The sequence below is a fragment of the Aulonocara stuartgranti genome, assembly GCF_965226115.1.
Source record: "Aulonocara stuartgranti genome assembly, chromosome: 9".
Lineage (NCBI taxonomy): Eukaryota > Metazoa > Chordata > Actinopteri > Cichliformes > Cichlidae > Aulonocara > Aulonocara stuartgranti.
Window position 1 is genome coordinate 28,552,239 of NC_138960.1, and position 23,432 is coordinate 28,575,670.

Genomic DNA, 23,432 nt, shown 5'->3' on the forward strand with positions numbered 1-23,432 from the left:
TATCATCTTAAGGACACTTCAGTCCTTTTTTTGTAGCGCCTCATTGCTTTGGGTACCTTTGTCAGCAAGTTTATATTTGATATACTTTCATATATTACTTATTACTGATTCTGAATATAATTCATCAGCTATGAGCTTTTAACTTTATTTAGTTTGGTAATCTGTCATTAATCATCAGTGTGTATGCTCTGTAAATCTGGGTGACTAAGAAGGTGCACTGTCTGCCCACCAGAGGGCAGCATATGACCTTCTGGAACTTCCACATTTGTTCATTACGGACTTTTCAAAGGAAAAACTACATAGCGTTTATTAAGTATTATATCAGTTTTATATAATTTTAACTTATATAAGTCGAACTAAAGCAAATAGGTTAGATTCTTCCATAGTCCCTGTTTCTTAATGGTTACATGGCTAAGACACAAAATGTTCCTTGAATATCTTTAGTACTGTCTTTGATGTGCATCATTACGCTGCGAGTGTCTGAACAAGAAGAAGAAGACGAAGAAACTGCTATTAAAGATCAAACACTCTTTATTGAACTCAAGAGAACTAAAAGCAAAACATGTGGGTTAAGGTTTTGCCTGTCTGCGCTGATAATCAATTATCATCGCCGTTAAGTTCAAAACATATATCGAGGATGAAGTTATGCATTTTAAAAGTCTGAAAATCAAAATCCAAAAACAACAAAGCATCGGTAGAGTCACTTGTTTGCCCTACGGGATGCGAAGTAAAAGCAGATGAATTCTTCTTTGAGGCCTCAGTAGAAGGCAAGCTGAGCTCAGCAGCTGCTCCTAATGTCTCACATGAAGTGATCCACAGCAAGCGCTCGATCACGAGGCGATTCGTGATTCACTGCGCGAGCGCCGTGGGAGCAATTTGATCAAACAGACATACAAAATAAAGCAACTTCACAACAAAATAGAGTTGGCAGCAGGTTTCAGCTGTAACACGTCGTTCTGTAGAAGCCATGGTAAGGTAAACAGGTAAACATAAAAATAACTTAAACATAAATAGATCATATTTGAATGCATGTTGGACCGCAGTTGCACACTGCAGGGTGACGCTCGTGTCTGCCTCCTCATCCTAAACGTGTTTTTCTTGCAAACGAGCAAATGACTCACACTTCATCAAACATGCATGTTGTTGTGTGCACGTGTGAGGGGAGGTGTAAGCGTGTGCGTTGAAGCTGCTACTGCTGCACAAATACTTGGAAAGTCTGGCTTTTTTTTAAATTTCAAAAGTTTTTTTTTTCCAACCAAGATTTTTCTGCGTAAGTGAACACAGCACCATTTAAATACAACATAAAAAAACACCTGAAAACGCTATTAAGTCCGATTTCGTGCAGCAGCAGTCAAGTTTTTCTCGCAGGTTTGTGAGTGTGAGGCAAGGCCAAACGGCTCAGCACCTTGAAGGCACGCTGGAATAATAAGCCAATTATCTTCTTAACTTCGTCCCAGGTGTTTTTCAGATATAAATTGATTTTTCATTTCACGCTGCTTCGCCCACTTAATGCCTAGTGCATCGATGAAAACTCAGTACGCATCAGTCAAGCTGTTTGGTCTGGTCTTCGCGCATGCCCAAACGGCCCCTTCTAAAGCTCATTTTCCCTAATTCACCTACGCACAGACGCATGCATGTGCTTTAAAAACTACAGCCCAACACTGGTTTCAAATGTATAAAAACAAAACAAAAAACCAACTCAAATATCAAATTGAACATGAAAATCTGACATAAGACTCAAGTGTTTGGCAAAGAAACAAACAAACATGCTGAAGCCCGCACGAGTAAAGGCTCGCAGATTCACTCATTCCAAATCCAAAGAAAGCTGCCGTGACCATGAAGATGAAGAAGATGGCGATGATGGCGTCATGATTTCCCCATCATGCACTGAGAAACCCCTCGGTGCCCTTCCACAGAAAGGAGTGTCCCTTACAATCGAATGTCATAAGATTTAAACGTAAAACTCTGTATTTTACACGTTTATAATGCGACAGACGAGACGTGTGGCGCCACTCTCATATAGATATGAAATTTCTAATTTGCTTTATGCGTCTGACACTAAATAAATCTTTCGAGAAAAGGGAGAAAATAATATCATATTTACAAGGTGACTTTTGGCATCCATATTCAGTTCTATATTACCACGACATGAATTATGTGACAAACTGGTGCATCCGCAGTTTGAAACAATAAAAAATACAAAGAAGAAGAAGAAAAAAGAAAGAATAAAACAAAAACAAAGGTTTGGCATGTCGATTTGATCATTTTTGATATAAGAGTTTTGTTAAAATATAAAATCAAAACGCAACAGGGACTGGCAATAAACCTTTGCTATCACACGACCCAGTAAGTATAATTATTTGTCATATACAGTATTCAAAGGACTCCTGAAAACTCCCAAGCACGACACAAAGAAGGACAAGCCGGTTAGTATATACATGTACAGTCTCTTACAGCTGTGCTCAGTTGAATAAGTGTCCCTTCCTTCTCTTTCTAATACTCTGGATATATAAAAAAACAGAACAAAACAAAAGGATTTCTGTACAGTCTTCCCCGTTGCCCCAACCTTCCCTGGGAGATTATTGTCCTTTTGAATAGCCAATCCTCTGTCCATTCTGTGATTGGCCTTGACTTAAACCACCTCTATCTCTGTGGCATCGGATGATCTAAAACATTGCTTTCCCTCTCTCAGAGTTCTTTCTGATTGGCTGTTAGATGAACCATTCCTTCTTTGATTCGTCAATGGTTTCTGGGTTGTCGGTGCCGATGATGGCCGTATCCGCTGATTCCGCGGCCGACTCCCCGCTGGCCTTTGCCTCGTTGGTGTGGTAAGTGCCTTTGTGACGGAACATGTAGCGGATCAGGAACACCAGAGTGCATAAGATGGTGAAGATCACCACTGCGATAATACCTGTAGTAGAGACAGAGAGGCTTTTTCAAATACTGCTACCAACCTGCTCCGACCATGAAATTCCTCATATGAGTCAATGTCTAAGCAAAGGCAAACACAGCCTGCTTCTGCCATCTCAACTGGGAGATTAATGTAATAAAAATGTATGTAATGCGATGTTTGTAATGTAATTAGAAACATTAGTGAACTGTAGTCTGTTTTTGGTACTTTTTGGACAGAAAGAAGGAATTTGACTGTCACTTGAAAAGTATAAAGCAGACGTTTTTAATAGTTAACTATGATCAGAATGTCTGTGATGTAGCAGCTCATCCAGGTCACGATCCATCACAACCACTGGTTATTGTAATGTGTGAAGCACAGAGAGCAAATAAATAGTAAATGGGGCACTTAGCACTCAAGGCAGTTTCTTCTACAAGCCTCATTCACCCAATCACACACACTTTTTTTTTATACCAAAACTCCTTGTCTAACATTTACACACACTCCAGCGGATGCATCAGGTGGCAGCTTGGGGTTCAGTATCTCGCCCAAAGAAACTTTGACCTGCAGACTAGAGGACACAGGGATCGCCACATTCTACCTCCTGAACCACAGCCGACCCAAGCGATAAAGCCCTGCTCAAATGTTTTGGGCAAGACACTTACCCCTCCCAAAGTAAAAGCTAGTGAAGATCAAAAGGTGCTACATAAATGCCAACCATGTGGCTGTAGCTCAGGAGGCAGAGAAGGTCACCCACTATGCTGCAGTCTGCATGCCAAGCAAGCTACAGCAAGATACTGAACCCAGAGTTGCTCTCCGTTCCATTTATTAGAGTTTGACTGTCAGATAGAGAGTACTTAGGCTATACTTAGAACTATATAATAAATTATTAATAAACTCACTGAAAACTTTAAAGACCTCTTAAATGTGGAAAATCAATTAGCAATAAAAAAACCCCCACGTTTAAGCACTTTTAACTTGATGATATGATAATGGCACTTTGTACCTCCAATGATGGCAGAGTCCCTGTTGACTCCATCGGGAATCACTCTCTCCTCATTAAAGGGGAACACTGCATCTAAACAAGGAATGAGAGAAAGACACAAAAACAAGCTGAAACAACAGTGCACATAGAAATGCCCAGCAGATCAGGAAAGTGCCTTTTATATACGTACGATCTCTATCAACACAGAGCTTAATGGCGTCTCTGATGTTCTTCAGCAGTTAAAAGTCAAAAGGAACGATTGGTTGGAGAACGTTTGCTAATTAATAATGACGTGTCTTTGTCCTGTCTTCCTTCCTTCAACCCTAACCGGTCGTGGCAGATGGCCGCCCGTCCATGAGCCTCGTTCTGCTCGAGATTTCTTCCTGTTAAAGGGAGTTTTTCTTTCCTGCTGTCACCAAAATGCATGCTCATAGGGGGTCAGCTAGATGCATATAAAATTACTACTGATAGATAAATAAATATATTACTACACCGTCTCATGCATTTCATGGTTTTCATTAATCATTCATCGAGCTCAAGCAGTTTACACGCCTGCTGCCACCGTTTAATTGCAGTGATATTCCCTGGATGTACAAGGAGTGGATATGAAAGGAGTTGAGATGAGTGGAGGGTGTGTAATAAAAGAAAGAAGTAAAATGACATTGCTGAAATTGCCAATAACTTCTCTCAGCAGAGAGCTGCTAACTCTCTGCAGGCTTCCATAATCGAGCAGTTCTGTGCAAACACAACCCCAATATGCATATTTTAACACAGGAAAAACATCACCCTGCTATGAGCCCGTCAGCTATTTGTAATGCAGGCTGTACTGCCCATAGTTCTCCTGGGAAGTCACAAGCATGAGTAAGAATCAGTTTTAGCAAGCAGAATCATGGCCTGAATGCTTTGTTGTGCCAAACACATTTATTTTGCCAAGACGACCACTACAGTGTCTCTGTAGGTGCCTCTTGTTATTCTTTTTGTTTCGTTTTATTATTTTATTTTATTATTCGCATTATTATCAGAGTGGGGATTACGCTGGAGTGGACAGGAGGTGAGGGCCAGGTGGGGGAAAGTCAGTAGAAGTCAGTGGAGGAATAGAAAAAGAAAGGGGAAAGAAAGGGGTTAAGGCCCAATCTAAATCAATAATTTGAACCTACATAGTTTCAGGCAAATTAAACAATAGGCCAGAAAATACAGCTAGAATTTTTCTCTATTCTATTATTTTTTTGCTCATATAGAATAAACATGCTAGTCCACGCTTTGGTTCTCCAAAGCATGAAATCGACACGCATGCCAGCAGGACGAGATACTATATTTAACGTCAAGAAGTCACTAGTAAGCAAGGAAGGTTTGAAGTACATTCCAGGGTCCTTCTATGCAAAAAAACGATTAAGCTAGGTGGCTAATATGTATTTACATGTACAGTGTCCAGTGATTATTGGTGACCACCAGTGCTACCTCTCAGCCTCCTAGTAGATGCATCTATGGTATAAATGTGAAAATCCCAGGTGATTTTCAGATTAACCTCTGACGTTGATCTCAAGGTTGAGGTCAGTAAGATTTGAACTTGTCCAAGAATTGTAGTAGATGCACATATGGTATGGATTTTAAAAAATACTATGACAATTGGTTCTCAAGTTATTGCATTCGTATAATTGGGTATCCACGCCGCCCGCCTGGCAGGGTGACAGCAAAACCCCATCAGCCTTTTTACGGTGGGTCACACTTCAAAAATATAATATTTTAAGCTTTCAATTTTTTTCTTTTAATTTAAGTTTGCTTATAAGCTCCTTACATGGACTCGCTCCAACCTGATTGGGTGAGTTCATCATGTTAAAACTGAATTTTAGTGAAAAAGTTACCAGAGCCTCTACTAGAGGTAGTGAGATTATAATAATAATTCAGCTGCTATACATCAAACAACAGCTAAAGAGGGACCACATCTGTGAGCATTCATTTTATGCTAATTATGTATTAAGTGGCATTTTTCATGGTGTACGCCTTCTTATTTATTTCCTTTGTATTTTCGTATGCACCATGGATTTTTATTTATTATTTATGGATTTTTATGTTGTAATTTTATGTATTTCTTATCTGGACTATATTGTTGTGCATTGTCTGGTGGTGTTTTTGTTTTTTTAAAATATTTTTTTCTTATTTATTGTTTTGAAATTTAAATCATGGTTACCTCTGCTAGCTGCATATGCTTGGATGTAATTGGATAAAACTACAATATATTTAAAAGCATAATAGAAAGGTGAGAACACAGAAAAGTAAACTGACAGAAACGGGAAAGGATGTCATCACCAACAAAAAGAAACTAACGCAAAAGAGTCGACTTGGCATCGCACAATCATTACGAAAGTGGAAGGATGGAGGGAGGTCTCAATATGTTATAGATCTGAGCTATCTATAGAGAACCTAAGGCAACATAAATAATAATCCACTTTGTAGACGGATGGCTGCGAGCAGACTTCGAGTGAGGACCTGGAGTCGAGATCGATGGACTGGATCAATTTCAGAGAGCTCAACGCTCCCAAAGGCACAGTTGGCACGGAGCCTGAGGAAAACGGATGCTTCCAGAATGATGACACTAAAAATACTAAAGACTGCCGCTGGATATATCATTAGTCTCTCTGTGTGTGTGTGTGTGTGTGTGTGTGTGTGTACGGACATGTAAACACACAAGTCTTAAACTAGCATTTCGAGGATACTTAATGAACTCTTGCTCTGCTGTGAAGAAAAACTTGGGGCTATAAGCTCTCCTTTGCCACCCAGAACTAACACATCTGCATTAACTGTTCAGACTGCACAGCGTTGCTTTTTCTTATCAGTGAGAAAAATGAAAAATCAACCTGTTGAGCATGTTCCACTCACCTGTTTTGTCCAGATGCCAGGGATCTGTTGCAGCAGACATTGGTGGGATAGTGAGAGGTGATGCCCCGCAGTTGGACTCCACCAGTTTACCCTGGTAAGATGCAGGTGACGCAGCTGCAGGCTGCTTTTCTGTTGGCGTTGCCTGAGACTTTACGGCTGTTCTGAGTGCAGACTTGAGTGGGGCAATTCCGTTGAACTCCACCCGCGACAGGCAGCCAATGAAACCTGGGGTGTTGTAACGCTCGATGATGACTGGGTCTATGTGTCCAGTTTCTGCACAGAGACAGGATCGGAGAGAAGCTGTCATCACCAGATGACTTTTAAAGAACCTATCTGTTGAATGTTTACTGAGACAGGTTAGTTATCTGGAACTACAACTTGTAATTAGATACTGAGAGAAGAAACATCAGGATCTCTACAAATGACTACAGAGCTCGAAATAAACAATCGACAGACACAACAAACTCCACGTACAGCTTTGAACAGTCAAGCATTTGTAGGCGTCAGTTTTTGCTGATGTACAGACAAAACAAACTCTGCAAGTTCAATACACCCGGTCAGATTAGGAATTCACACAAGAGAGTGAAGGCGAGGCGGAGGAGGCAGAGGAGGTAGGAAGCAGGGGAGGAACACACACTGACCTCTAATGTCAAATTAGAAGATGAATAATGAATTACAACCCCCGCTGCTCTCACAGGCTTTGTTTCTCTGTCGCGCTCTGCTTTTCTGCAGTCACTCTTTTATTCATGGGTTGATTTAGCAGCACAGCAGTGAGGTGATATTTCATATTCAGCGTTTTTTTTATTTTGGTTTCAACCGAGCACGAATACACGTTGCTCATCCTGCTCTTTGTAAGCGGCACTTATAATCATATAACAAATGTTTATCACACTTTTGTGTGTACATACGGATGTTGAAAGCCCAAACAAGGGTTCACTTCTCTCGATCTTTTTATTGCAATGTAATCCGTGTATAATCATAACCACATATATAAGTTAAAATAATGATAAAAAAGCTAGTTTTCTTCTTGTTGTCCACTGTGCTAACACATGACAGAAATAATTTGTAATAATTGCCATAATTTGGAGGGTAGGAAATTGCCTGAGGTCCACTTACTGCCAAGGCAATTCTGACAAATTCAGATGTTTAAAAGCAGCAATTTGTGCACTCATACAGCCGCCTCTCAGTCCAGCCCCCTCTCGCTCTCTCAGTCCTTTGATTTTCATCCCCTTTTGTTTTTCAAACGAAAAGTACTTCAACACACAGACTCACACATAAATCAGCGCCTGAACTGCAGGTGGCCCGCCGAGCTCGGTCCAGCTGGGCCAATATCTTTGTTCAATCTGTGGATTTTGAGGGCTGTTTGTAGGTTGCACACGGCATATTTTCACGAGTGGAGAAATATCGATTTATTTTTTAACCCTAATAGTTATTTGGAGGCGACTGAGCAGTTGTTTGTTTTAACGCTCATATGGCCCAAGGTCAAGCATAAAAAAACAACAACAAAAAAACAAAAATTCACTCAAAAAGGTCAGGTTATTCCAATAAAAATCACCAGAACAACATAATAGTACACCCACGCATGAATTATAACCCATGTGGTGGAAAACACCACGCAGGAGATATAGCCCTGCAGTTATTAAAACCCTTTATTGCAACACATAGCCAAGGCAGAGAAAAAGAGCCTTGAGACACAATCTGCAGACGAGTCTAGACAAACTCCCTGTTATCTCCAGTCCTTACGTTAAACCTTAGTGTCCAACCCTTATATCAAATCTGCACACTAAAACTGAATGGCCAGTCTAATGCAGAAGCTAAATTCCTTCGGCATGACAGTACACATTAATGCCCCCATAATATAAGAAACAAATTATAGGTGCAGACACACACTCACACACATATCCTCAAAGAAAATGGAAGAGATGCTTTTTTTTGTCTGCAGGCTGCAGACAAAAAAAAACAAAAAATCCCTCTAACACCTACAGTTCTGTGTAGACATGAAATAAACTTGCCATGCTGGCATAAACCTGGAAAGATAAAACAACAACAAAAACACACAAAAAAGCTGCCATTGACACTTTTTGGGAAGATGAAAAATGTACTACCTCTACTTGTGTGTGTAGACAAAGCCAGGTTTAAATTTTAACATGCATGGCTGCAATGCTTCTGCACAACCATGCCACACCCAGAGGAAAGCACTGGACAATCCCACAGATGAATAAGGGATGGCCAACTACAGTGCTCTGTGTATGTGTGTGTGTATGCACTGGTTTATTTAATGAATCCTGTTATGTTAGATGATGGGGTTCTGAGTATCTGGACATGGCTTATAATGCAATTCTCTCTCTTTATTTCATTTTCATGGGTCCAATACAAGTATGTACTGTACATGTGTGTGCTTGTGCACTATTGATTGTGCTACCAGGAACAGAGCCAAGCACTACGTGAGTTTTCTTAGTATTCAGCTGAGCAGACCTCCTACAGACACTTGCACTGTTTGTATTCTGTGCAGTTTGTCTTTGTAGGTGGAAAACAATAATTATGCAGACACTTGTGTTGAAGGTATTCATTTTTATACATGTACAGACGCACTCAAACTGAACTGCAGCTCTGCATCCCTCGGTCAATCAAGTCTCAGATCCGAGTCTCTCTTCACACCTCGAAAATGCCTCGGATGGTGAAACTGTAGGAATTTGCATATGCGTGGGGGTGTGCAAAATAGGTGGAGAGACAGGTACAGGATGGAAGCAAGGGCCTTGCAGTATTAAAGTAAACACAGCCAGCAGATTACTGATAACACGTAAAATGAATATGAATGAAGCTCTTTCTCTCCTGTGTGCCTGAACATGTGTTGATCACTGCAGAGGTCTGTGTGTGAATACTAATAGGCTCTCCGTTGGGAGGCTCCTCTCCACATAATGCCATAGGCAATGCACTGAGAGTATAGCTGACAAGCTTCCCTTACAAATCCGCATGCTTGTAGTTTAAACGATAGAACATTATTCTTAAACATCACAAATGTTACACCATGCTTTCTATTTAATGTTAACGCGGCGACACCATTATATAAGTGATACTAGTACAGAAAACACTCTAGTGATTTTTACCTTGCAAGAAAACAACCTTTGTGCATCAGTCAGCTTCCTGTATTTGGGTAAACCTTAGACTCAACTATAGTATTATTCTATCAAATAAAATCATGCAGTATCTCAGGTCAGGAAAAACTGAACATTAGGTAACCAGAGATTTCTAATGGGTGGTTTGCTTGGCTCCAGTGCTTAACAACACATTAATACGTGATCATTAACAAGTAATATCACCTTGTCAGAGCCAGTCACCACAACATCGCGGCTTGTAATCGCTTCTTTAGCTTGCCCTGATGGCGTCTTATGGAGCTTCCCAGACTAATCAATAAAACATGGGCACAAACAAACAGCTTTCCACACACTTAACATAATTAGAAAACAGAGGAGCATAATCCATTATGCTTTAGACTGAAATGATTTAATGTGGCATCATACGATACACAGAGCGTGTGTTGCATTGTGTCATGTATCATATAAGCCACCCTTATAAATATACCTAAAGACATGCTCGCTAGTGCACACGCATACACGACTGTAACAAGGTCAGCATGTTGATCAGATGTGACCGGTGATATCGTATGCATAATTCAAAAGGTGAGGGAGCACATAAAGCTGCGAGGAGAGGCCTGCTGTGAAGATAATGGGTAGGTAGGGGATGTGTTTTGAGGTGGAAGAATTGCCTCAAGAGGAGGAAAAAATAGGAGAAGTTGGATGAAAAAACAGAAGGCAGGATGGAGACGACTGCAGAACTAGTAGTGAGGGAGGGTGTGGCTGCCTCTCCAAGAAGAAGTGGTGGTAAGTGGAAAGGTGAGAGACACGAGGGGAAAATAGGGTGTGGGAGAAAAGTCTCTGATCTGAACGTGTGTGTGTGTGTGTGTGTGTGTGTGTGTGTGTGTGTGGGGGGGGGGGGGGGGGGTAGGAAAGAAATGGGGTGACAAGAAGGGTGCTCAAATGGAGGGGTGGAGGAGATCAAACACAGTTGCCATGGAAACAAATGGAAGCTGAAATAAGGGTGACAGAAGGAGAAAATAGGGGAGGTGGGTAATGAAAGTATGGAGCATTTGAGACGCATCAAAAATAACACTGATGTGAATCCACAAACCACACCCTTTGAACCACACAAACACACACATGCTGTCTGGTTGTTGGTCATGGCTGATGCAGGGAGGGTCAGAGAGAGAGAGAGAGAGAGAGAGACATTGAGAAAGATGGAGAGAGAAGTGAAAATTAAATCTTCTTAAATTTAAGAAGAAAAAAACATGTAACCTTGAGCACAGCTGCTTTTTGAGTTTTTGGTCCTTGTGTACTGCAGTATTTGGGAACTGTAGTACTTTTGCAAATGCGATGGTCTCCTGTTCATTGGAGCATTAGAAGAAATAAATAAATAAATAAACAAAATGAGCTGCAGTAAATGGACACGTGTAAAAAGGGCATTTGTGATGTAGAGGATGATGAGAGGGGTTGTAGAGAGAAACAGGTGAAGACCATCTGTGTTTTTGACATGGCAAACGCACCTGTGATGGCAACATCTGCCCATACTGACTACACACACGCAGACATGCACACATACACACACAGTCATATTCATCTGTTCCAAATCTAGCTTTTTGCTTCATCAGGATGTTTGGGATGTACAGACAATGAGCCAATCCAATTAATCCAGCGGGTGGATTTCCTTGTAAATTCGAAAGCATCAAAAATTGCTCAAAGCATGAAAAAGAAAGAATCTACCTCGCTACCTCTGCTGCAAATTCAATTTGCGGTTTATATTCAAATGACTCACTCTGAACTGTAGAAGCCTTGGCACACTCATGCACAGGGACTAACACAAACAAATGGTGAAACATGCATGCATCAGAGTGTAGTTACCTATGTGGAGTTTGCGTCTACAGGCAGTATGCTCAGCAAGCCTTCTTCCTCTCCTCTTCCTTTATATGTTCTTTCTGCCTGTTATGTGGATTTTCGTAGCACAGTACCACACTGGCAAGCACTTCTCTCTCTCTTGCCCGCTCTCTCACTTGCCCGCTCTCTCTCTCTCTGCACTGCAGTCCCACCCCCACTCTGAGACAGCAGCTGGAGAAAACCTGGATCTGGACTTATACTGGACTGGATTAGGACTTCCCGGTACAAGTACAACTAAGGGTAATAGCCAGAGGACAGTATGATGTCATCCTATCACACACAAACTGCAGGCACCAAAAAAGGCACACTCAGATTATAGAAATGGAGACAGACAGCAGCCTCATCTAACACTAAGTTTCCCCAGCGTCAGGGTGTCTTGTGCATCCAAATGTAAAGAGCAAAACCCAAAAGGCAGTTTCTGAGATGCTTAGAAGAGAGGAAATTGATTGCACTTCATCCCGACATGCTTTAGAAATTGGCCAACAGCATGCATAATCAGCAGTCTTATGTAGAACTGGGTGCTGAGCCATCAACCTTTCCACAAAACTGTCATCAACAGGACAGTACTTCAAATGATTTACTAATGCACTGGTGTTTCAGTATGCTGCAATGTTATGACCACTTTTTTTCTTCCACACAGCCTGAACTGTGTGAGGCAGACTTCTTGTTATTTCTTTAAGTAGACTTAAGACTTAAAGATGGTATTGCACGGTGGATCTGATGGTATTAATAATTCCATCAATGCTGACAAGATCTCACCGACACCACTGAAGCCCCAAATCGTGACAGAGCCTTCAACATTTTTTAAACATTGTTTGTAGACACTGAATATTGTACCTCTCTCCTGACATTTTCTCTCCATACTGATGACGATTTGAGCCAAATCTTTCACATTTGCATTCATTTCATTTCATTTATTTATTTGTTTCACACATGGTTCATAGAGGTGGGAATCACCATACATCCCACGATACGATATTATCACAATACTTAACGCACGATACGATATTATTGCAATTTTTTTTAAAAATATTTTGCAATATTCAGATTCTGTACATAAAGGTAAACTTTATCAATATTCATTTTATCTAATATCAAAGTCTCGCACTCAGTCTTTCTCTCATTTCAGTCAGTTTTATTGTTGACAAACTGAACGGTTTGTATTACAGTCTAGTCCAACTTAACTGAATGCAACCATCTGGTACAATTATAGCTATTCTGAACTAAGCAATTTATGAAAACTATGCAGCCCCTTCAGCAACTGAAGAATTTGAAAGTAAATTAAAACAAAATATAAATTTACATTAAATAAAAAAGTTTTAAACTTAATTAAAATAAAACATGTCTTAAATTAAAATAAGTAAACTGTCATGTTTATTGCTGCCAAAAAAAAGTTAAACACATTTGGACAGTGAAGGAATGTCAGGATTCTTGCTCAGAAAAAGGATCAACATGCTCTGAGCACAAAAACCTTTTTTGTAACACAATATCGATTTCTGCTGTCCCTGTATCGATAGATTATTAGCAAACAAAATATCACGATACTACACAGTATCGATTTTTTCCCCCACCCCTAATGGTTCAACAGTATTTCATTTCCTACATACAAATCCTCCTTCCCATTAATATAGCACTGCAGCCATGGGTGAAAAGGAGCAGGAAGAAGAATAAATTCTTATTAGCACCTGCCCCCTATCTGAATTCCAATTTCTCTTACAAGTGGGCACCAACAACCCAAAAAGCACTCTAATATTTATCAATATGTAACAATGCAAAACAAAACAACAAATCAGTATAATCAACAATATACAACACTACTAGATGGCAAAGAAAAATTCCACTCCATAAGCCCTGTTGCCACTGATCTTCATTCCAGTTCTTGTGTAATTTTCACACCTCTCCATGTTTCTGTTCCTCAAGAATGACAGCCAACCTCCCGTTGAAACCATTTTCTTGTGGGATCAATAAAGTGTCTATTTATTTCTCATGAGTCTTCAGTGATAGATCAACAAGAGGTCTTAATATATCTCTCATGTCCCTTGTCTTTTGTACTCCATTTGTCCAGTATCCTCAAATCGTTTAAGGACACACTGCACACCCTGCCAAAATATGCCAAGTTTTGGGCTGACAGTTATTTGGGAATCACCTTGCTGGTGCAAAAATACTGTTTTATACCCATCAAACTGTTCTACCTTTGTCAATTTTCATAGATTCAGCTAACAATACGCGAACAAATGATGTGTTTTTGCAACAGGCTGTTAGTAAAAAAGTGACTAAAATTAAAAATTTAAATTGATTCCTTGAGTCAGCCAAGAGAGCTATTGAGCAAGACCACTTTAAAAACTTAAAAGACAGTCTTTAGTTGGAAGAAAAATGTCAGGACATGACGCTGGCTCAAGAGTTCTGCATTGCACCATATTATTTTCTTGTAAATCATTAAACGTAAAGGAAGTTAAAGAAAGTGAACTTTATAGCAGCAGATCCTGTTTTGTGAACATCAACTTAATCTGTATACTGATAAACTTGGAGCACAGATAAACCTGTTTTTATGCAATGGTGCTTACATAGTAACATGAATAATAAACTTTATTTCTATAAAGATTTCCTTAAACTCCATACAACAGACTTTACAGACACAGCAACTGTCTCACATCACATCTTGCTGAAAACAGCTAATAGGAGAGTCCAAGGAGATTTATAGGGAAAGAACAGGTGCATTTTGAAATAAAACTATGTGAAAAAGTAGACCAGTGTCTGCAAATAACAGCTAATAGAAGGTATTTTCAGCTGCTCTCTTATTTCCCAAAGGGCCGCCACAGTGGCTGGATCTGCATGTTTTATTTGGCACAGATTTTATGCCAGATGTCCTTCCTGATGCTACCCTCCCATTTATTTGGGTTTTGGACTACAAGTACAATAGCTTGTAGGCTGGTTCTACCTCACATCTTTCACATGTAAGGCTAATGGGTTAACAACTACACCCATGGAGCCACTTCAAATAGAGGCTTCTTCAGAATAAAGCCGTCACATAAAGAAATGGCAATCTTTCTTAAATCCAGTGTAAAATAATTGGTATCACCTTAAGGGAGGGACACATTCATTCAGTGCGGACAGTTAACAGAAAAATAGAGGCCAGGGGGATAAAGAATAGAAGAGAGAAATCAGAAGTTCAGACTGGTACTGATGTACATGTCCTTTACAACTAACCCTCAGGGTTACAATCATCTCTCTATGATAGTACTTTCCCACTGTCACAATTTCTAGTGCTCTCTCTTTCTCTCTCTGACTTTGCCTCTGAATCTATTCCCTTAGAAAGACTCACACACGGTCCATGCACACACTCAAACACACACACACAGACACTTGACAGATTTGCAGCACAGAGGACAGAGTCTGGAGCGTGCCCGCTGCTCTGGCTGATGTATGACTCATCTCTCCCATCTATTCCACCGGGACGCATAGATCTAGGCCCATACGCCGTACATCAACCACCCACCTACCACATTCCTACACACACACAGTTGTGTCACTTTAAAGGACATTGCAGTAATTTCTTACAGATTTCGCCTCACTATAACCACCGGTTACCTAACCCTTAACTTAACCTAACCTTCAACCAAGTCTTGATACTAAAATCTAGTTTTTTCTTTTATGAGGACTTACTTCCCCCCTCCATTACCCCAGATATGTGCAACAAAATACATGCACTCTCCATCCTGCTCTAACCATAAATATCCTCCGCTTAGGCGCTGATGTAAGGACACTTTTTTACTCGCACACACATAAATACACAGGATACGGTAACGTTAAGCATAAGGTTTCATCATTTACAGAAGCATGTGTTGAATCATCCCTGCACTACATGATCAATACTACTTTAGCACAATCTCCCTGGGCAGCAAACACTGCAAACCTCAGGACACGAAACTGAGATTTCAGCAGGAGCAGCAAACATGCTAAATGATTTTATAGAGCCTTTTCTTTGGTTATATAAACCTGAGAATAATTCAATTTTTCTATTATCAAAGCTATAGTTGTTTTTCTGTCAGTGGATTCACTGAAGAACTGACCAATTATAGTAATAGTAAATGCTTTTATGGTTTTCAGGATAAAGGTTTCTATCAACAGTTGTCTGGGATCATATAGTCAATGTGAAATACTATCTAAAAGCTTACGTTACGATAATGTGAACAAATTAAGATTAGGCAAGAGCTATTACAAACAGCCTTGTGGACCGTGGAGCCTTATTAGCATTTGCCACAGAATACTGTAATTGACAGGTCCAACTCTGGTTGCCTGCACTTTTCACAGATGAGAATGGGTTCACCCTGAGCACATGAGATGGACATGACAGTGTCTGGAGAGGCTGTGTGTCCTGTAATATTGTTCAGTGTGACCAGTTTGGTGGTGGGTCAGTGATAGCCTGGGGAGGCTAATGTATGGAGGACTGCACAGACGTTTACGGACTACAGGCACCAGTGCAGTGGCTCCTGGGTTCCTCCTGGTGCAAGACAATACATGGTTTCATGTGGGGAGAGTATGCAGGGAGTTTCTTGGAGGATGAAGGAATTGATACTTCCCTGACCTAAATCCAACAGACAACCTCTGGGACTTTATGTTTTTGTCCATCTGACGCCACCACGTTGCACCTCAGACTGTCTCCAAGGACACCATCTGTCATTTCATTAGGTGCATGTCCTGAGGTTGTTAGGCATGCATACATGCGGGCATCTTCTGAGTACTGTTATGATTTGCTGCAATGTAATTTCGGTAACTGCGTCTGCTGCATCATCTTTCTACTTTTCCTCCTTTTGAGGTGTTTATGAATTCAGCCCTCTGTAGGTTGATTTGCATCAAACGATGTGGCATCCTTTCATTCCTAACACATTACGCAGTTCAGTGTAGACATCCAGCAGGTTTTTGCTTCCCATTGAGATCAGATGTGTTTTCAAAGTGTTTTTTTTTGAGCAGTGAATAGGTAAATGCGTCATAGATTTAAGGTTCAGTTAATAGTGTTTATCTGATAGTGTTTGTGAATTTGAAGCACGACTCTGGTGCTGTTAATTACCTGAGAAAAAAGCCTATCTTCACTGTACACTGATGATTATGAAGGTGTTCGGCTCCGTGTGATCATGTCTTCTCTTTTATGCTTCTCTAATGTCTACTTATTGTATTTCTTCCTTCATTATCCTAGTTAACTAATCACATCTCACAATCAACAGATTGCGAGGTGACACTGGAGATGTCTCTGTGATCAGTGTGTGAGTGTGCGTTTGAGCACTGCACCAAACACAGGGCGGCTTTCTCCCACAAACAGAGAATCTGATAGCTCAGCTGTCTGACAGCCTCTCTTGTCTCTGCGGTCCAAACACAGAAGTGGAGCAGATCCGATGAGATGTGGAAACACCCGCATTTGTTCCCTGTTCTTCTATTTTCTCTCTCTGTGTGGTTTAGTGTTATGATGTTTGCTACAATGTAGAAAATTAACATTTCGGTTTACTGATGTGTCAGCCTGGTTATAAACAAACATCTCAGGACTTGCTTGTCCTTAAAGCATATGTGCTGGTTTAGTTGGCTGAAGATTGATGATGGGGTTTTATTCCTCTCGGCTCTTGTGGTGTGTGCAGCGGCATCAGTAGTTCTGGCTGGTGAGAGAAGTCACATGTTGCTTCAACCTCAGTGAACTTCTCTGCACTTGCAGTAGAGGACAAAGGGCGGAAGGGGTGGCGACATTAAAATGCATCACGAGTCACTGTAAAATCGAATAAAACCAACTAATATTGTGAAAATCTCAATTGTGGGATTAATGAAGGCTATCTCGTGTAGCAAAGGATGCCACTTTGAAAATCTAAAAAAGATTAAGCCATTTAAAAAAAAGCAAACTGAAATGTATGTCAAATCCATACTGCTGAATGTCTAAATGATCTGGGAAGATTGAAACATGCAGATCCAAAAACCACCCAGTAGGGTTTGCATATTTAAAAATACAGTCATGTGAAAAAAGAATAGTAAGTAGCAGCCACGTGCTGCTAATCAAATGCACTTGGCTAATTCATAATAAGCAAATGCGAGCACCTCTGTAAAGGCAGAAATTTGGGCAGTTTGCTTGTTTGAAACATTCAGTCATGTGTTAAACTAATATCACAACCTTTCAGGCAAATTCAGTACAAGGTCGGACCGTGAATATACAGAAAGCTCAGGTACATCTCAGACTTTACAGGCCTCTGTAAGCATGTTAAATGTTAAAGTTCATGACAATACAATTAGAAAAATACCAAACAGTTATGATTAAAGGATTGCCACAAGATAGCCACTCATGTGTAAAAAGAACATGGCAGCAGGACTCAGATGTGCAAATTTGCACCTGAACAAATAACAAGACTTTGGAACTGTGTCTTTAGGACAGATAAGACCAAAGTGGAGATGTGGATGATCAGGAAGAACACCTCAAACTGTCAAGTACGGTGGTGGAGGGGTGATTATTTTTATTTTTCACAGCACTGGATCTGCCACATTTACAACCAAACAGAAGAAGATGAATCAGGCAAAGCCAAGTCACTATACAGGTCTTTGGCGTTCTCTAGTGGACAAAATCTAAAAGTACATTTACTTCACACAGAAGATGGATAGATAGATAGATAGATAGATAGATAGATAGATAGATAGATAGATAGATAGATAGATAGATAGATAGATAGATAGATAGATAGATAGATAGATAGATAGATAGATAGATAGATAGATAGATAGATAGATAGATAGATAGATAGATAGATAGATAGATAGATATTTATGTATTCATACATATATAAATAACTCAGTTTAGAAAAGTGGTATATATCTGCCCGAGTAACTAATCACTAATCAATCACATTGGAGAGTGTTGGGGAAACTTCTCTGTACTGGTCTTACAAAACACTTTGTACTGTAAGTAGTTAAACAACAGAAAAGCTACCCTAGGAAGAAAGCTTTATAAATTAATCATAACCTTAACTAATTTGTAAAAAAAAAAAAAGAATATCAGCCTATCATAATATCCATGGGAAAGTGCAGAAATGTTTGGTTTTTAATTTTTTGTCTGTTATTCTCAGATTGTATGACTCACAAGTAAAACATAGGTCAGAGGAGCTTGTTAGTTCCATATATGCTCAGCATGACAAAGGACTCTAAATGTATATGAAAAGATACTTTGATTTACACATTAGTGTGATTTCAGAGTGTTATACTTATATATGGGAGACATATATACATATAATAATGACCCGAATGCACAATTGTGAGCAGAAAAGGTTTAGCTAAAGTGACACACTCACCATAAACCTTTCCCAAGAACAGCGTCTTGACCAGGTTAAACTGTGTGTCTGAGGCTTCAGGGAGGTTGTAGCTGACTGCAGGATAATGATCCAGCTGAGACATGACAGAGATATAAAGAGATAGTGAGAAGGAAATAGGGAGGGAGAGAAACACATTAGCATCCTTGTTTCATAGGGAGTCGAATCTAGACTAAAACTACTGACCACAGCATTTTGAAAAGACCCAGGCTAAGATCTGCATCAGCACATTAAGCAGAGTACACAAGATGATGAACAAAAGATGGTAATTCAATGCTGTCAGCCAATGCAAAGCAACACAGCACAATCAGAAGCTCAATGGTCCCCCCTCGTGGTTTCCAAACGCCAGGAAAGCTTTAAATATGGTAGCTTAGTAACAAGGAAACCACTCACATAGTCATACCTTGATTATCCTTCATTTTAAATTCCCATGAATCCTGATCAGGTCAGTGAAAATGAATTAAAAACACTTTGCAAAAATCAGGTAAATAGGATGAACACATATTGCATCTAATACTAACCCGAGGCTGTTCCTGATTTCTTTTTTCTTCTGGCGTTTCTACACACATCATATATAACTACACTCTTCAAACAATGACCATAAAATCTGAGTGTTAGAAATGTCTCTGGACCAAAAAACCCTTCTTACCATTTGCTATAAACTATAACCCTGTTTAAAATATCACCTTAGATGTATATATTCTATAAACACTCCAACATTAAAATCCATCATGGTTTTAAAGATGTCAGACTACCTCAAACATCTTTTCTGGAAAGCTGTGATATTTTCGTTTTAGTCACGTCTGAAAAGTCATCTTGTACAATTATCCAGCAAACAAACAGCTCTTCCCTAGAAATAAACGATGATACAAATGATGCCTAATAATAATATGCAATTTCAAAAGTCTGTGGGGGGTTCAAAGGCATTCCTGAGAACTCAAAAAGGGCGGGTGGAAGACGAGCAGCGTGTTTACAAAGAGGAGAATCAGTGGAGATGTGAGAGCAGAGAGGGTGATAGAAGGAGGGAATGCACGACTTTAATATCCCTGCAACATAATTAACTTGTTATTGCTGTTTCAATGAAGTTTCTAATTAGCTTGAAAGCTGCAGCCGATGCTATTGATGAGAATAATTTCAAACCAACAAATTGGTTTTCGGTGTGTTCTAGAATAAAAAACCCCCAAAAAACAAGATCTTCCTTCTTTCCTTCTCCCTGCCCACAGGAGGACTGTATCTAAGCATAAACCAGTCTGCAGAAAGCAGACTGGAGTAGAGGAGTTTGGTTGGAAACAATGACTTTTGTTCCTGGAAATTTGTTCTGTTGATGTGCTGAATAGCTGTCACGGCCTGTTAGCTGGGAGCTGAGCTGGACTGTCACTAAAGGCCTGAGATTTACGTGTGTATGTGTGTGGTAGTGCTTGTTTACAGGTTTAAATCAGCAGAGTCCTGCCATAAAGAAATTTCTTTCTACCCACTGCTGCGCAAGACTATTTTCTCCCTCTTTCTCCTCACACGCACACACACACACATGCAGACACACAACATATCCTAATTTGATTCCTTCCAAAAGCCTGGTCTCAGTGGAGCATTGTGTGGGTTTTGTTTTCCTCTGTGACTGGAGGGTGGGATAATGGGGCACAATTAAATTGCGCTCAGCTTATTTACTTTTATCTGAGAAAACAAATTGACTGCACAACCACGGAGGGAAGCTTGAGTCTTGAAACCCCCACAAAACGATCCACTGAGGAAGACGGCCTGGGAAGAAACCTCATTTTACCAAACTTTGTCAATTACAACCGCAGTCATTGGGATCTCTTTCCTTTTTTCCTTTCTTTCTTTTTAACACAGTGCCATTTAGAAAACGCAGTTGCTGCCTCTAAAGTCACACATAGCTTACATAAGCAAAGTAACCAGGGGTTAGGCAAAGAGAAAATTAACAAAGGGTGAAATCTATTTCCCTGACTACGTGCTAAAAAAGAATCTAATTTAGCCAATGTGCTGTTTATATGCAAACTCATTTACAGTGCACTGAGAGCCTTTTTACCTTCGTGGCACCTCTGTTTCCTTAATGATGTCTAAGGGATAAAAATACTCCCATCACAGATTTAACACTGAACAAAAAGAAATGCTAATTTTCCTCTTGAATAAATTGTTTAACATCATTATTAAGTGAACTGCTGAATTTTCGTCTGGTCTGGGTCTCAGGTGCAGCAAGCCATTTACACCGCTGAGTCAACCAATGAAGCAACTGGCGGAGAGGAGAAGAGGAAACGGAGATGAGCCGTCTGCTGCCTGAAGGGACTCCTGACTTTCATCTCTAAACCCTCACAGTGTGAGAAAGGCAAAGTGAGAGATGGCGAGATGGGGAACTTATTTTAATCTCGCCTTGGCGCTCCTTTGATAGCGAGCTAACCTAACGAGACCTCACAGGCTGCTCGAAAACCAAACACTCTCCTCTGTTTGCTGCACTCTGTATGCCTGGGTGTACATGTCAGCACGTATTTTGTGTCCGCAAGCGAACGCCTCACCTTAAAGTAATCCTCAGATAATCTCAACGTATCAAAGTGATCTTTGTCATTATATTTTGTGGGTCTACTTTCTTTATCTAACAACAGTATCTGTTTCTTTCAAACCCCTTCTCCCCCTCTCTCTGGCTCTGTTCTGCCTTTTTCTTTTGTCCTACATTTCTCTCTGACTCTCGTTTCTCTTTCTGATTCAAATTACCACACGCTGACTTGTCTTGCCACATTTTCTCTGCTTTGTCTTTAAACTAAACAGTCGCTTGTCTAAATGGCTTTAAGATTTGGAGCCCTGATAAGCAGAGAAGTGAGGCCTCTGCACCCTGAGGTAAACAGTCCACTGCTTCTTATCCCTTTTTTTTTTAAATTTGGGGAAATTGAATTTGATCCACTGCCAGCCCCACCAGCACAACTGACTTTTATTGCATCTGACTCATATCTCTGCCTCTCACTCATTTTGTTATCTCGGATGCTCGCAACTAGGCCTTTGATGAGCGTGTGCACAAAAATAATAACAGGCTAGTTCCATTTTCAGTGCTGATGGCAGCTACTGACAAAACTGGCATTTTAGGCTTTAATGCATTATTCAATAAATTAAAAAAAAACAAAACAAAAATTCAAGCCTTGGAATTAGCCAGTAGAGTTTCCAGCATTCAAAAGCAGTTATTAAGCATCTCAGCATTTGCATGCAGTTCAGTACACTTCATATGTTCTGTACACTTCAAACGACTCGCCGTCAAAGAGTGACCGAAGCTGTGCGATCATGTTTGCACCACGCATGTGTTCTAAGATGAATATTTATACAGAGGCAGGTGGAACAAACTGATAAAACAACACCGACATAGTATCACACTTTATATATCACTCACAGTTGCCCCATTTTTTCTAAATGATAAAGAAGATACAAATATTTGATGATCACCTTTAAGGGTTTTAGGGTTTCTAAATATTTTGCTGACTTCTTCATGCTTTACTATCCTGACTTTGGTCCTGAGTCATTCTTGGAGGCCCCTCATGGAGCATAACTGCAACGTAAACGACGCAGGGCCATTTGGCAGGTCTGAAAAATGCTTTATAAATGGATGTTATGGTTATGATTACAAAAAAAAATCATCATATAGTCTATAATAAGGTGAAGGACTAATGCTTCAGTGCATCTTTCAGTTGATATTTCAGCCATTAGTTATTATTTTAATCATTAGTTATTATTAATCTCTTGCAATCTTCTACAATGTGTCCACAATGTATCTGAGAGTTCTTCCTGTTAAAAGGGAGTTTTTCCTTTCTACTATTGCCATGTGCTTACTCACACGGGTTCTCTAATTGTTGGGTTATGGTATTTACCTTAAAATATAAAGCACCTTGAGGCGACCGTTGTTGTGATTTGGCACATTTCAATGGATGGATGATACACCATGCTGCCTAAATATAAACGCTGCTTCGGTCCTCTGATGATGGGCATGGAGAGCGTTACTGAACACATCGGTCTAAATAATCCCACAGGTGTTGAAGTGGGTTGAGGTATGGAGACTACGGCCATAATATATGATTCACATCATTTAAATACTCATACAAATCATTGACCCCTGGTGCTGGTGCTGTCATTTTTGAACGAAACTACTCCCAGGTTCAAAATTTTTCATCCAAAGATAAAAGCTGGTCACTCAGAAACAAACTGACTGACTGACTTTTGCCACCTTTCCATGTCTTTCTATTCTTGTTAAATGGACCCAGCCTTTGGAATTAAAATACTGCCACCCATGGAATAAACAGAATAATCACACACTCTCAGTGCAGTGAGCAAAGTGTGCCAGCAGATGGACAGCCAACAGGCCTTGCCTA

General features: G+C 40.1%; 1 protein-coding gene across 2 annotated transcripts in view; it reads right to left on the reverse strand.

Annotated features, from left to right (window-relative positions):
* Positions 1-513: 513 nt before the first annotated feature.
* Positions 514-23,432, reverse strand: part of cntnap2a (contactin associated protein 2a) — a 413,013-nt gene continuing 390,094 nt past the window's right edge. For both annotated transcript variants that reach the window (XM_082545890.1, XM_082545889.1), the window contains 4 exons: positions 19,054-19,147; positions 6,753-7,025; positions 3,897-3,968; positions 514-2,911 (listed from right to left, as the gene is read on the reverse strand). In XM_082545890.1, coding sequence (XP_082402016.1) covers positions 2,712-2,911; positions 3,897-3,968; positions 6,753-7,025; positions 19,054-19,147 — 639 coding nt within the window. In that variant the 3' untranslated portion in view covers positions 514-2,711. The remainder of the gene's footprint in view (positions 2,912-3,896; positions 3,969-6,752; positions 7,026-19,053; positions 19,148-23,432) is intronic.